General features: G+C 42.3%; 1 protein-coding gene across 3 annotated transcripts in view; it reads right to left on the minus strand.

Moving 5' to 3' along the window:
* PANK1 (pantothenate kinase 1) overlaps positions 1-12,166 on the minus strand; it is a 44,413-nt gene extending 32,247 nt beyond the window's left edge. The window contains exon 1 of one of the 3 annotated variants that reach the window (XM_058188252.1): positions 11,714-12,164. In XM_058188252.1, the coding sequence (XP_058044235.1) occupies positions 11,714-11,963 (250 nt within the window). In that variant the 5' untranslated portion in view covers positions 11,964-12,164. Of the gene's footprint in view, positions 1-10,622; positions 10,775-11,713 lie in introns of those variants that run through there. The other 2 variants (XM_058188253.1, XM_058188254.1) reach the window with 2 other exon arrangements.
* Positions 12,167-12,862: the final 696 nt, after the last annotated feature.

Here is a 12,862-nt window from a genome sequence, read left to right on the forward strand (position 1 = left end):
GAGTGCTCTACCTAGTTTTAGGATGTATGTGAAGAACATCACATTTTAGCTCACATTTACACAAAAATACTGAAAATACAAAAGGCTTCACAAACTTTGAAGCACCACTATAAACTAGGGAGTTTGGCAAGCGACATGGAAGCTGCCTACAGATACCACCTCACCTAAGGAACTACCGTATATACTCGAGTATAAGCCGAGGGGGCACTTTTCAGCACAAAAAACGTGCTGAAAAACTCGGCTTATACTCGAGTATATACGGGTATATTAGAAATGTTCACAGAATAAATGGAGCATTTAAATAACGTTCCCTGCGCAATCATGGAAAAACGAGGTTTTAATTTGTAATTGGGAGAACACGCATTATGCTATAGGAAGAAATGTGTGTGCGTTTATTTTCAGGAAATGCTGGAAGTAAAACATGGTTTCCACCCTTCCCTTTTTAAAAAAACAAAAACAAAAAACCTTTTTTCCCCCTCACCTGGGATAAGCAAAATAAATTACTTGTGCTTTGCCCCTCCCAATCTCATAAAGAAGCAGATTTTATTATACATGCTAACATCACCATAAGCAAACACACTTCATTATGTCAGTGTTGTGTTATGTACGATACAACTTGAAACCAAGCCAAGCCAAAGGAATATGAACCCAGGCAGAGAAAATCATATGAATGACCTACAGAGGGCAAACAAGCTGTAAAGTCCACACGAGGACAGGAGAGAAGATTACGGCACACAAATGACAACTACACGGTGGTATTGCAGTTATGTTAATTGGTTCATTTTTTGTGGACATGGCATTACCACATTTGATAACAGCATGTTAGCATACCCTGACCTATCAGTTCAGCAAACCTTTCCCTACGCTGTCTGAGCACTTTTCAGCACAAAAAACGTGCTGAAAAACTCGGCTTATACTCGAGTATATACGGGTATATTAGAAATGTTCACAGAATAAATGGAGCATTTAAATAACGTTCCCTGCGCAATCATGGAAAAACGAGGTTTTAATTTGTAATTGGGAGAACACGCATTATGCTATAGGAAGAAATGTGTGTGCGTTTATTTTCAGGAAATGCTGGAAGTAAAACATGGTTTCCACCCTTTTCTTTTAAAAAAAAACAAAAAACGTTTTTTCCCCTCACCTGGGATAAACAAAATAAATTACTTGTGCTTTGCCCCTCCCAATCTCATAAAGAAGCAGATTTTATTATACATGCTAACATCACCATAAGCAAACACACTTCATTATGTCAGTGTTGTGTTATGTACGATACAACTTGAAACCAAGCCAAGCCAAAGGAATATGAACCCAGGCAGAGAAAATCATATGAATGACCTACAGAGGGCAAACAAGCTGTAAAGTCCACACGAGGACAGGAGAGATGATTACGGCACACAAATGACAACTACACGGTGGTATTGCAGTTATGTTAATTGGTTCATTTTTTGTGGACATGGCATTACCACATTTGATAACAGCATGTTAGCATACCCTGACCTATCAGTTCAGCAAACCTTTCCCTACGCTGTCTGAGCACTGTGTACTTTGAAGTCGAAGAACTGTGAAAACGGCATCAGTATTACAGTAGTCCTTGACTTCTGACCACAATTGAGCCTAAAATGTCTGCTGCTAAGTGAGACAATTGTTAAAGACAATTCTGTCCCATTTCTCACCACAGTTCTTCAATGAATTGCTGCAGTTCTTAAATTAATAACACGACTGTTAAGTGAATCTGGCTTCCCCATTGACTTTGCTTTTCAGAAGGTCACAAAAGAGGACCACATGACCTCAGGACACTGCAACCATTATAAATATGAGCCGGTTGCCAAGCATCCAAATTTTGATCACGTGACCATGGAGACACAGTCATAAGAATGAAAAACAGCCAACTTTTTTGAAGTCACTTTTAGTAACTTCTAACAGTCACTAAACAAATGGTTGTAAATCAAGGATTACCTGTATTTCCATTGTCAAAGTTTTCCAGAGAATTCAGAATACCAATACTTTATGGAGTTCACTTTTGTCTCCTTATGTTTTATTGTTTTATGGTTCACAACAGCTAAAAAGCAATAGGGGCCTCTGTGGCTCAGACTGGTAAGACAGTCTGTTATTAACACAGCTGCTTGCAATTACTGCAGGTTCACGCCCCACCAGGCCCAAGGTTGACTCATCCTTCCATCCTTTATAAGGTAGGTAAAATGAGGACCCAGATTGTTGGGGGCAATAAGTTGACTTTGTATATAATATACAAATGGATGAAGACTATTGCTTGACATAGTGTAATCCGCCCTGAGTTTTCAGAGAAGGGCGGGATATAAATTCAAATAAAAAAAAAAAGGATGTCTTTCTGGCACAAAACCAATATTCAAGAACTCTACAGAGTTTTGGTTTGTTCAACAAGGAAGAAAGAGTGAATTTCTGCACTCTTCTGAGTAGAAGCTTAGGATCAGAAACCAGGTCAAACATAAAAGATATTAAGGAATGCATCATCTGTCAAGATCTTGAGAAATGTTTATTTCTGTAAGTTGTAGAAAAGCAGGGGAAGATATAAATAACCAGTTCAATATTTAGTCCACCTTAAATCTAATGTTGGGTCATATTCTCTACATTTTAGATCTAGTACATGACGTAGATTGCTTGGTGAAGTAATCCATTGCTCCTAAATGCTGCATGAATCAGATTATAATGATTCAGGTGCATGGCTCCAGGAGAGCTTTTTACCAGGTTCGCCTGGTGCGCCAGTTGCGCCCCTTTCTAGACCGGGATGCCCTGTGCACGGTCACTCACGCCCTCGTGACGTCTCGCCTGGATTACTGCAATGCTCTCTACATGGGGCTCCCCTTGAAGAGCATCCGGAGGCTTCAGTTAGTCCAGAATGCAGCTGCGCGGGTGATAGAGGAGCCCTCGTGGCTCCGTGTGACACCTATCCTGCGCAGACTGCACTGGCTGCCTGTGGCCTTCCGGTGCGCTTCAAGGTTCTGGTGAACATCTTCAAAGCGCCCATGGCATAGGGCCGGGTTACTTACGGGACCGCCTACTGCTACCGGATACCTCTCACCGTCCGTGCGCTCTCACAGAGAGGGACTCCTCAGGGTGCCGTCAGCGAGACAGTGTCGTCTGGCGACACCCAGGGGAAGGGCCTTCTCTGTGGGGGCTCCCGCCCTCTGGAACGAACTCCCCCCAGGACTTCGTCAACTTCCGGACCTCCGAACCTTCCGTCGCGAGCTTAAAACTTATTTGTTCATCTGCGCAGGACTGGATTAGTTTTTTAAATTCGTGGGTTTTTAAGGGGTTTTAAATGGGTTTTGAATGGGTTTTTAATGGGTTTTATTATTTGCTAAATTTTAATTGCGGCCAATTTGAATAAGTTTTTTAGTGGTATTTTAATAGTATTTATTTTGTAATAGTACTGTCATTTTATCTGGCTGTAACCGCCCTGAGTCCCTCGGGAGAAGGGCGGTATAAAAATTTAAATAATAATAATAATAATAATAATAATGGCAGATACTGCTTGGTGAGCACAGACAAATTGGCTGCAACCAAGATTTGTCTTTTGCCTTGGGCAAAACACACAGGGTCCTTGGTAGGCAGCAAACAAAACTAGAGAAAGATGCTAGAGATTAATTTGGTATGCTGCACCAAGCAAAATATTCAACTGAAACCAAATTATCTATCTAGAAACTTAAATAAATGGAAACCTTCGAAGTCGGAGACCCATTTTAGGAGATAAAAGCAACTTTCTAGTTGTGCATCCACCCTTGCCCTACTTGATTTCTCTGCAACTATATTATCAGCTAGGCAGGGGTGTCAAACTCAAGGCTTAGATCTGGCCCATGGGGCCACACTGGAAACAGTGAAGGACCGGCTCGCGATGCCTCCACCAGCGAAAATGCAGCTCGGGAGCCTATTTTCACTGGCAGAGAACTTGGTCCGCCACAGGCGCCCAGGACATGAGTGATGTCGAGCTGGCTATGCCCCCCTCGCCTCCCCGAGGTCAAACAAAACCCTGATGTGGCCCTCAATGAAATCAAGTTTGACACCCCTGAGCTATGATATCCTTTTGGATCAGCTCAAAAGACTGGAGTGAGTGGCATTGTGTGGTTACTTCACCTCTTTTCTCCATGGTCAATTTTAGTTGGTAATGGAGGGAAGGGAGAGAGACCTCACATTTGGCCCTACTGTGTGGGATGCTGCAGGGTTCAATGCTTTCTTCACTCTTATTCAGTATCTACATAAGGTCACTGGATGAGTTCATTGGTTGCCATGGGATGAGGTATCAAATATGCATCTCTGCACCTAGCAAATTAAATGAGACTGTGGACATCTTATCTCACTGCCTGGAGGTTATGAGGATCTAAATAAAGTAGAGGTGGGCTGCTGCCGGTTCAGACCGATTCTCCCAAACCGGTTGTTCCAATCCTGTGTGGAGAACCGGCAAATTGGACTACCAGCTGGCGCTTCCCCCACCCATTTTGGGGGCCTTTTTCCCTAAAACAGCCAAAAAATGCTGACTGGGAGAGGAAGAGAAGCTGGGTGAGCCAGACCCAGACGTGTCCCAGGTCCCCTCGTCCCAGAAACAGCAACCTTGCACTCTCCCCTCTCTGCTAACCCCCTTCTTTGTAAGGACTCACACAGAAACAGAGACGGAGAGGGAGAATAGGGTAGTGTTTTTGTGTACTCCCGTTTCTGTGTGGCATTCTCCCCTCAATGCTAGTGGCTACCACTGTCCCCTTCTCCGTCTCTGCTGCTGGGTGATCCCGTGCAAAGATGGAGGATAGCAGAGAAGGGAGAGTGCGAGGTTGCTGCTTCTGGGATGAGGGGACCCGGGAAGCATCTGGGTCCAGTTTACCCAGCTTCTCTTCCTCTCACAGTCAGCTTTCCCAGTCTAGCTTAACGCAGTCTCTCTCTCTCCCTCTCTCTCCCTCTCTCTCTCTCTCTCACACACACACACACACACACACACACACACACATAGAGTATAGATCTTTCTTTCCTCCCCGCCCCCACACCAGAGACCCCTGGATTCCCTCCCCAACCCTGCCTGTCCCATACAGCTACCACTCACACAAGTGATGTAGAGTTGCTATGCTCACTCAGTCACATGACACCCACCCAGCCAGTCATTAGGGCAGAGAACCAGTTGTTAAAAAATTTCGAGCCCACCACTGAAATAAGGAATAATAGGCTTTAGCTGAACCCTGATAAGACTGAGTGGCTTAGGAACTGGGGCTTGCCAGTTTTAGGACTAGGCCATCTTTGGTCCTGGATGGAGTTGCACTATCCCAAACAGACCTACTACACGACCTGGAAGTCTTCCTGACTCATGACTCTGGCATGAAGAACAAGTAGCAGTCATGGCTAGTCTTTGCACAACTTCTTATCTGTGCATCAGTTGTCCACATTCCTAGATCGGGTGTTTCTGTTATGGTCAATCATGCCCTATTCACCTCCCATTTGGACTACTGTAATAGGGCTGCCCTTGAAGAGTACTGGGAGGTTCAGCTAGTGCATAATGCAGTAGCATGGGCAGTTATGTGTGCTCCATTGGTTACTACTCTGCTTCTGGGTCCAATTCAATGTACTGGTTTTGAACTTCAAAGCTGTCCATGGCATGGGGCTGAGTTATCTGAGGAATAAACTCTTCCAGATTTCTCTACCCATCCCATCAGATCTTGGGGAGTCCTGGAAGGTGGGCCTTTTTTGTCAAGGTACCTATTTCATGGACCATTCTCCCCCCTAAAGTGAGATTGATTCCATCTTTGTTGGCTTTTTGGAAATCCCTAAAACCTGATTATACCATCAAGCTGTGGGCTGTAGGGGACCAATAAGATAATGAGTTAGTTCCATTGTTGTTAACATCTGCTGTCCTCCTTTAGCCTTTGTGATTTTTTTAAAAAAATAACAATAATCGTGTTTATATGTTAACTGCTTTAGAGTTTTGTGATACACCAGCCAGAATTATTTTTTAATGAAATAGGCAGCCATGTAAACTTGATGAATAAATAAATAAATAAGTTCCATCCTAATGAGCCAAACATGGTATTATTCAACAAGGCACATAATAAAAAGGAATACCACAGAGTTCATGAGACCAATTCTAATTATACTGCAGTAATACCCAGTGGTGGGATTCAAGTAATTTAACAACCGGTTCTCTGCCCTAATGATTTCTTCCAACAATTAGTTTGCCAAACTGCTCAGAAAGTTAACAACCAGTTCTCCTGAAGTGGTGCGAAATGGCTGAATCCCACCACTGGTAATACCCAATCTAAGCCCAGGAAAATGAACAAGAGGATAATAAAGCTGGGCTTGGTATTTTTATTTCTCCTTTCTTCTTTAATGTCTGGCAGTCATGTAGCTATGTTCGTAACAAACCAGACGTTAGGCTATTTCAGTTCACCCTAACTTGATGTTCTCCAATTCATTTGTCTAACTCTTGGGAATAACAGAAAATCAAAAATCTGGGAATCCTTGTGGTAAGCAGTTATCCACTATTCTGAAGAAATAAAGCAGAAGTCTTTAAAATAGCAAGTCTTCTAAAGCCTGAAAGAAATTTCTCTCCCTTTGTTATTTATCATTTTTTAAAAGTGTGCCTTTTATGAAGAAATTAGTATTTCCACCCCCGATAAAATAAAGCAAAAGGTGCAACTGTTTCCTACTATTTTAATTGCATTTTAACACAATCCTGAATCATTATTCTAGGATGGCAACGTATCAAGCTGGTTTTCTTTTGTTCAGAAGAATTAGTTGGAATGCACCAACCTTGTTACACAATATTAATACAACTTCAAGCAATGGGAGGAGAGGAAATTCAACACTAGTATTGTTTTATCAGATATAAAACCTGTATTGGTGCAAGACAATCCAGTTTTACCCAGTACACTATTCAAACAGCACAGCATAAAATTAATCATGTAATGTGAAAATTCTAACCGATTACATCTAAAACCATTTAGTAGTATTAACTGACATAATGCAGAAATACAATGCTCAACATCGCTCTAGAATATATTAAAAATCAAATTGTGTATTATTAATACAAAGAAAATGATGGACTAAGATTCATTTCACACACTGGTATGATAATCCTGGATCTAACTGGTGTTGCATAAGACTCTTGGACAGAATTCACTGGATGGCAATTATTGATTATGAAAAAACAACCCAATACGTAGAAAAGAGTTTAGGAAGAAAGCTAGTCTAGACAAAAATATTTTCCCCAATATCAAGTTTTCTCTGCTTAAAAATATCTTCTATTTAATCATAGGAACATAATTGCATCTGAAATTATACAGCCCACACATACATCTGCAATCTCTATCACAACAAGGTCTAAGTAAACAGAAAGAATTCAAAACATTACAAGGGTCATTTAACTTGATGGATGCTAACAGCTGAACTATATAGAGGAAAGTTCATTAATGGACAAGACAAGAGAATCTTTAACAGTTTATGAGCCTACCTTTGGACAAGTCCAAGTGTTGCCAAAAACTGATGAACTACATATGTTTTATTAACGCTTTTATTCTTTACGTTTTTCAAAATACAGGTAAGAGTTTATTTTAATGTAGGATAGCAAAAGTGAATTCTAATAGATGTCAAGACTTGTGTTGAAAGCCAAAGCTGGAATTAATCAGAAGTCGGTAGTTCTTCAATTAATTAACATAGTTTAAAAGGATGTAACTGAGACCACAAACCTCTGATGCCAATTTCAGCACAAGTTTACTCTAGGGTACATGATTGTTTACATACCATAAATAATAATTAAATTAATAATTAATTAAATATGAATACACCACCAGATGTCCAAAACTGCAACAAAATTTAATGAGCATTCTTCTAAAGTAAATTGCTGAAGTCTTGTGCTCAGTAACCAGCACTAACTTTCCATATAAAAGTTTAAAAGTGATATTTTGTTTAGTTGAGCAAAAAAAGTGGTCCCAATGCTGTCCTTTCAAAAAATGTCTTTGGGGGGAAAGCATGATAGATCCAGATCCAACATTATACTGGAACAGATCAGTGGTGGGTTGCTCCCGGTTCTCTCTGGTTATATAGAACTGGTAATAAAACCGCCGAGAGGCTCCGCCTACCCACTCCGACCTCATCAAGGGTTATCTGTGCATGCGCAGAAGCGCGTGCACTCTCCTGTTGCAACCCGGTAGTAAAGTTAAGTAGAAACCACCCCTGGAACAGATATGGTCAATTTGTAGGCATCAGCCATAAGTGCTCTGGTTCACAACATGGAACATGATGCTGAGTCTTGTTTGCCTTAGATTCGTGGTGGCATTCTCTTGTACACAGAGCATAAAGCTTCAAGGGTAACACTGAGCAGTGCAAGGGATTAGTAGCTATTCATTCTTTTTCCTCTCTGGGACACACATTTGACTGCAGATTGCATCTATAACAATTAACTTGCAAACCATTCCCTAGAAAACTACCAAGAGGGCAAACTTTGATTTGAATTAAGAAGCTGGGCATAATCACCTGGAAAAGCATTTGTTTTCTAGAACAATCACCTGGCCTACTCAACTGTCAAGGCCATTTCAGTCCTGACACCAGAAGCAAGCATTTCTTACCTTCTTAAGCATAAATCAGAGCACTATCTCCACAACAGTCTATAGTTGTCTATTATTATTAGATTTGTACCCTGCTTTTCTGTTGTATAATTCAAAGTGGCATACATAATATCCCCAGCCTCCTATTATCAACAACACCAACCCTACGGGGTAGGGTGGGGTTAGCCAACCTAGAATGACTGACCAAAGTCACCCAGCCAGCTTTCATGCCTAAGGGAGCATTAGAACTCATAATCTCCTGGTTTCTAGTCCAGCTATTTCACCAAACTAGCCTTCTGTTAGATGCTTACTATGGTATTATCAAATAAAACCTGAAGAGACTTTTACATATGTAAACGGGACAATTGTTGCTTCTTGACTTAAAAAACAAATGATAGCAACTATCTTTTGTATAATGCAAGGGTATGTAAACAAAGTTGGAGTTCTAAGTATAGGTTTCAGGTCCTCTCTTTATTAAGCTACAATCACAAGTTACCTCATGCAATTTGTAAAGCACTTTCACATATAAAACTAATAAAAACCTTTCAACACTGATCTCTAAATAATCCTGCCAAACCAGAACAACCAGATTATTCACTATTGTATTTTACATAGGCTTCTTCAATGAAAATTCCTTTTTTTTTTGTTACTCAATGTAAGCAGTCCAAAACTTCTAGGAATTTCAGTTTAGACGTTTTATCACCATTTTTCCTTACTCCGCCTCATTTATTTTATTCTCCTTAGAAAATTTGAATTTAAATCCATGTTTTTCCTAATTAAAGCTCTGACTGTGGAGCTTTCAAGCCATTGTAAAATATTCTTCGCATACTATTACCGGTCTTCATTGTAGATCAGGTTTAATATCAGTAAGCAATCACTATTTGCTGATAATAGAACAAAGATGAAGACTGCATGATACTATTATTCTTAAGTACAGGATTTAAAGGTAACATCATCAACAACTATACAAGCTGAAATCAGAATAACAGAGCATTGGAAGGGACCTTGGAGGTCTTCCAGTCCAACCCTGTGCTCAGGCAGGAAACCCTATACCAGTTTAGACAAATGGTTGTCCAAACTCTTCTTAAAAATCTCCACTGTTGGAGCATATCAGAAAGGCTCTTTTTAAGTTTGATGCCTAATGGCAACCAAGATTTGAGAACTGAATGTAAGAGCCACAAATATTAAGGTTTTTAAAATAATGCACATTAAGGTCCAAAAAATAAAGTAAATGTAGACTGTCAGTGTTTGAACAGTTGAAAAACAAGCTAATAGTACAAACAACTATTATGGATGTGCATAAAAATTAGAATATAACAAAAACATTAGTGGTACTGAAATGATTAATTAAATTGATGCAGATTAAAAAATTGCTCTGAACTGCAATTATAAGAATTGCATCTTTTGTTCTTAGATTTACATTTATTACATTCCTCCAAAGAATTACTCCAAAATGAACATGTTTAAACTCTTGCAATACTTTTTGAAAAATTTCAGTGAAACAATGAGTGAACATTTTTTTGGCTCAGCTAGTTTAGGAAAAATGGTTTATCTTTCTCAAAATCCAATAAAAAAAGCCATCAAAACTATAGGATATACTGCTGCTCAGTGGGATTATATCTAAATATTCAAGGGTCACATTGAATAAAATAGGATCTGACTTCCAAGTAAGTTAAGAATCAAATCTAGTTGTGAATGTCATTGTTTTAACAGCATGCACACACAGCCTTTTTAGAATCTATTTACAAAACACTCTGTATTTCTAATTATTATTTTTGAGTATTATGTTAAACTGCTCTAAACATTAAAGAATTTTGCTACATCCACATACATTATTCCAATGTTAGTGATACTGATCTTTGAGAAATATATTGAATTTCATAGAATTGAACAGGTAGGAGAATTTTTTTTATTCAAACCCAGTAATTTTCAGATAGCATCCTGCTATCCTTGCTACCGAGTCAAACTCTCCCTCTTTCCTTAATAAAGATGCCAGCGATGGCAGAGAAAACCATGCTGATTATGAAAACAAGGGTAGCCTTAATACAAGCCCCGTCTACTTACAATGCTTCTTGTCAATGATTAGCCTCATTTTGAGTTACTAAAAGGAACAGTTGGCTTGAAGCAGGCAATCCAAGTCAAGTGTGACTTTTTTTTACATCCCCAAAACTGGCAAAGCGCTTTATCAAGGGCACATTTATACAACCCAATCACACTGAGAAAAATCTCTGTTTTAGCGCTCTGCAAAAGAACAAGAGGGAGACACGAGACCAGCCCACATCTTCCCAGCCTCCTCATTGGTCGAGCCCGGGACCGGCCTACGTGGGAACAGTGGGTGTGCACCCAGAGAACGCACCCCTATTGGCTGAGCCCGAGACGGTATTTAATGAACTGATGTTGGGCGGCGGAACAAGAAGCAGCCCGTCGCAAGTCAGAAACGCCGGAGCCGCTCCTGGGGAGTTGAAACGGGAAAGCCCGATCAGATCCTGAACCCAGAAACGGCATCCCCGACAAATATTATATATATTTATATATATAATATTTATATTTGTCGGGGATATATTTATATATATAATATTTATATTTGTCGGGGATGCCGTTTCTGGGTTCAGGATCTGATCGGGCTTTCCTGTTTCAATATATATATGAGGGAGGGAGGGAGGTAGATAGATAGATAGATGGATAGATGGATCGATCAACGGCTCGAAAAGATTTGCATTTCAAAGCATTTGCCAAGAAATGCATCGAAATAACATTCGCGTTTGCAGCGAGCGACGCAAGGAACTCTTCGATGTGCCAAGCCTTTGCCTGCCTCTTTCATCACGTGAATGGCGCTTTGGAAACATTCCGATGGCACACAGACACGTGAGCCAGGGCAAACCCGCCCGCCGGTCTCATTCACAGATTTAAGTTGCTCCGCCTGCCCCTCTCCTCTTAACGAAACAACCGCGCCACGCCAATCGGGGGTGGGGATGGGGGGGAGAGGATCCCTAATTCCCTGGAAGGAAACCGCCTGCAAGCGATGCGCCCGGTGCAAACTCTTCGCTCCCAAGGGTCCTTTTATTTTATTTTATTTCATTTATTTTATTTTGCACGCGGGTTCCTTTCCCGATCCCATTGCAACGCACCCTTCCCTCCCCGCCGCCTTCACTTACGCGGCCTGTTCTTTCTGCCCGAATCCATCCTCCGGCGCGCCCTGCTTTTTTTGGTCGGCGAGTCGTGGCTGGAGAGCGGCAGCTCGGGACGAAAATGCAGCGGGTGGGAGGAAGCCTCGCCATGGCCGGCCAGAGGGTGGAAGCCGTTGTGCAGCGGTGGAAGCCCGTTGTGCAGCGAGCAGGTGGGGGCAGCCGCCGGCGCCGCCGAAGCCGAAGAGACGCCGGCTTGGCCTCGTAGTCTCTCCCCCATGGCGCCGGCAACAGCTGCAGCCGCCGCCACCCCCGAGGCCGCCGCTCGTCCTTTGTCTCGCCCTTCTTCCCCGCCGCGAAGCAAGGCGAAGGGCAGCGTCCCGCGGCGCCCACCGTGCTGGCTCTCCCGGGACGCTGCCGCCGCCGCCGCCTTCCCGAGGCAGCGCCAAGCGCAGGCGTCCTGCCCACCGCAGGCGGAGGAAGGAACGCCGGGCGAAGGATTGCTGGGAAGGGGGGCGGTAGCAGAGCCGCAGAGCGCTTGCCTTCTTCCCGAATTTGGGGCGTGACCCACCGGCTCCCTCGTCTTTCCGCACGCGGTGGGTTGCCCGGGGGGTAGGGGGAGCTTTTGCCCGCCCGGAGGAGAATTGCTAGCGCTTCATTCTCGGGAAGAAAGAAGAAGGAGCCGGCCTCTCGCAAACCGACCGACCCAGCTTCGGTGAAACCAACCTGGTTAAAGTTCCGTGTCTTTTCCCAAAGGTGCTTTTTTCAGGAGGCAACTGGACTTTCTTGGGGTTTTTTCCCCCTTTTGGAAGACGTTTCGCTTCTTATCCAAGAAGCTTCCTCAGCTCTGACAGGATAGTGGGGAATGAAGGGGAATCCTGTCAGAGCTGAAGAAGCTTCTTGGATGATAAGCGAAACCTCTTCAAAAGAAAAAAAAAGAACCAAGAAAGTCCAGTTTTGCTTCCTCAAAAATGCAAGGAATATAAATCCTTCCATTCCCCACCATCCAATCAGAGCTGAAGAAGCTTCTTGGGTGAGAAGTGAAACGTCCTCAAAGAAAAAACAAGAAAGTCCAGTTGCCTCCTGAAAAAAGCATCTTTGGGACAACCATGACCTGCATGACTGAGAATCTCCACAGACTTTTGGCAATAGAATTTGGGGTAAACACCCTTGGAATGG

The sequence above is a fragment of the Ahaetulla prasina genome, chromosome 6 (assembly GCF_028640845.1).
Source record: "Ahaetulla prasina isolate Xishuangbanna chromosome 6, ASM2864084v1, whole genome shotgun sequence".
Classification (NCBI taxonomy): domain Eukaryota; kingdom Metazoa; phylum Chordata; class Lepidosauria; order Squamata; family Colubridae; genus Ahaetulla; species Ahaetulla prasina.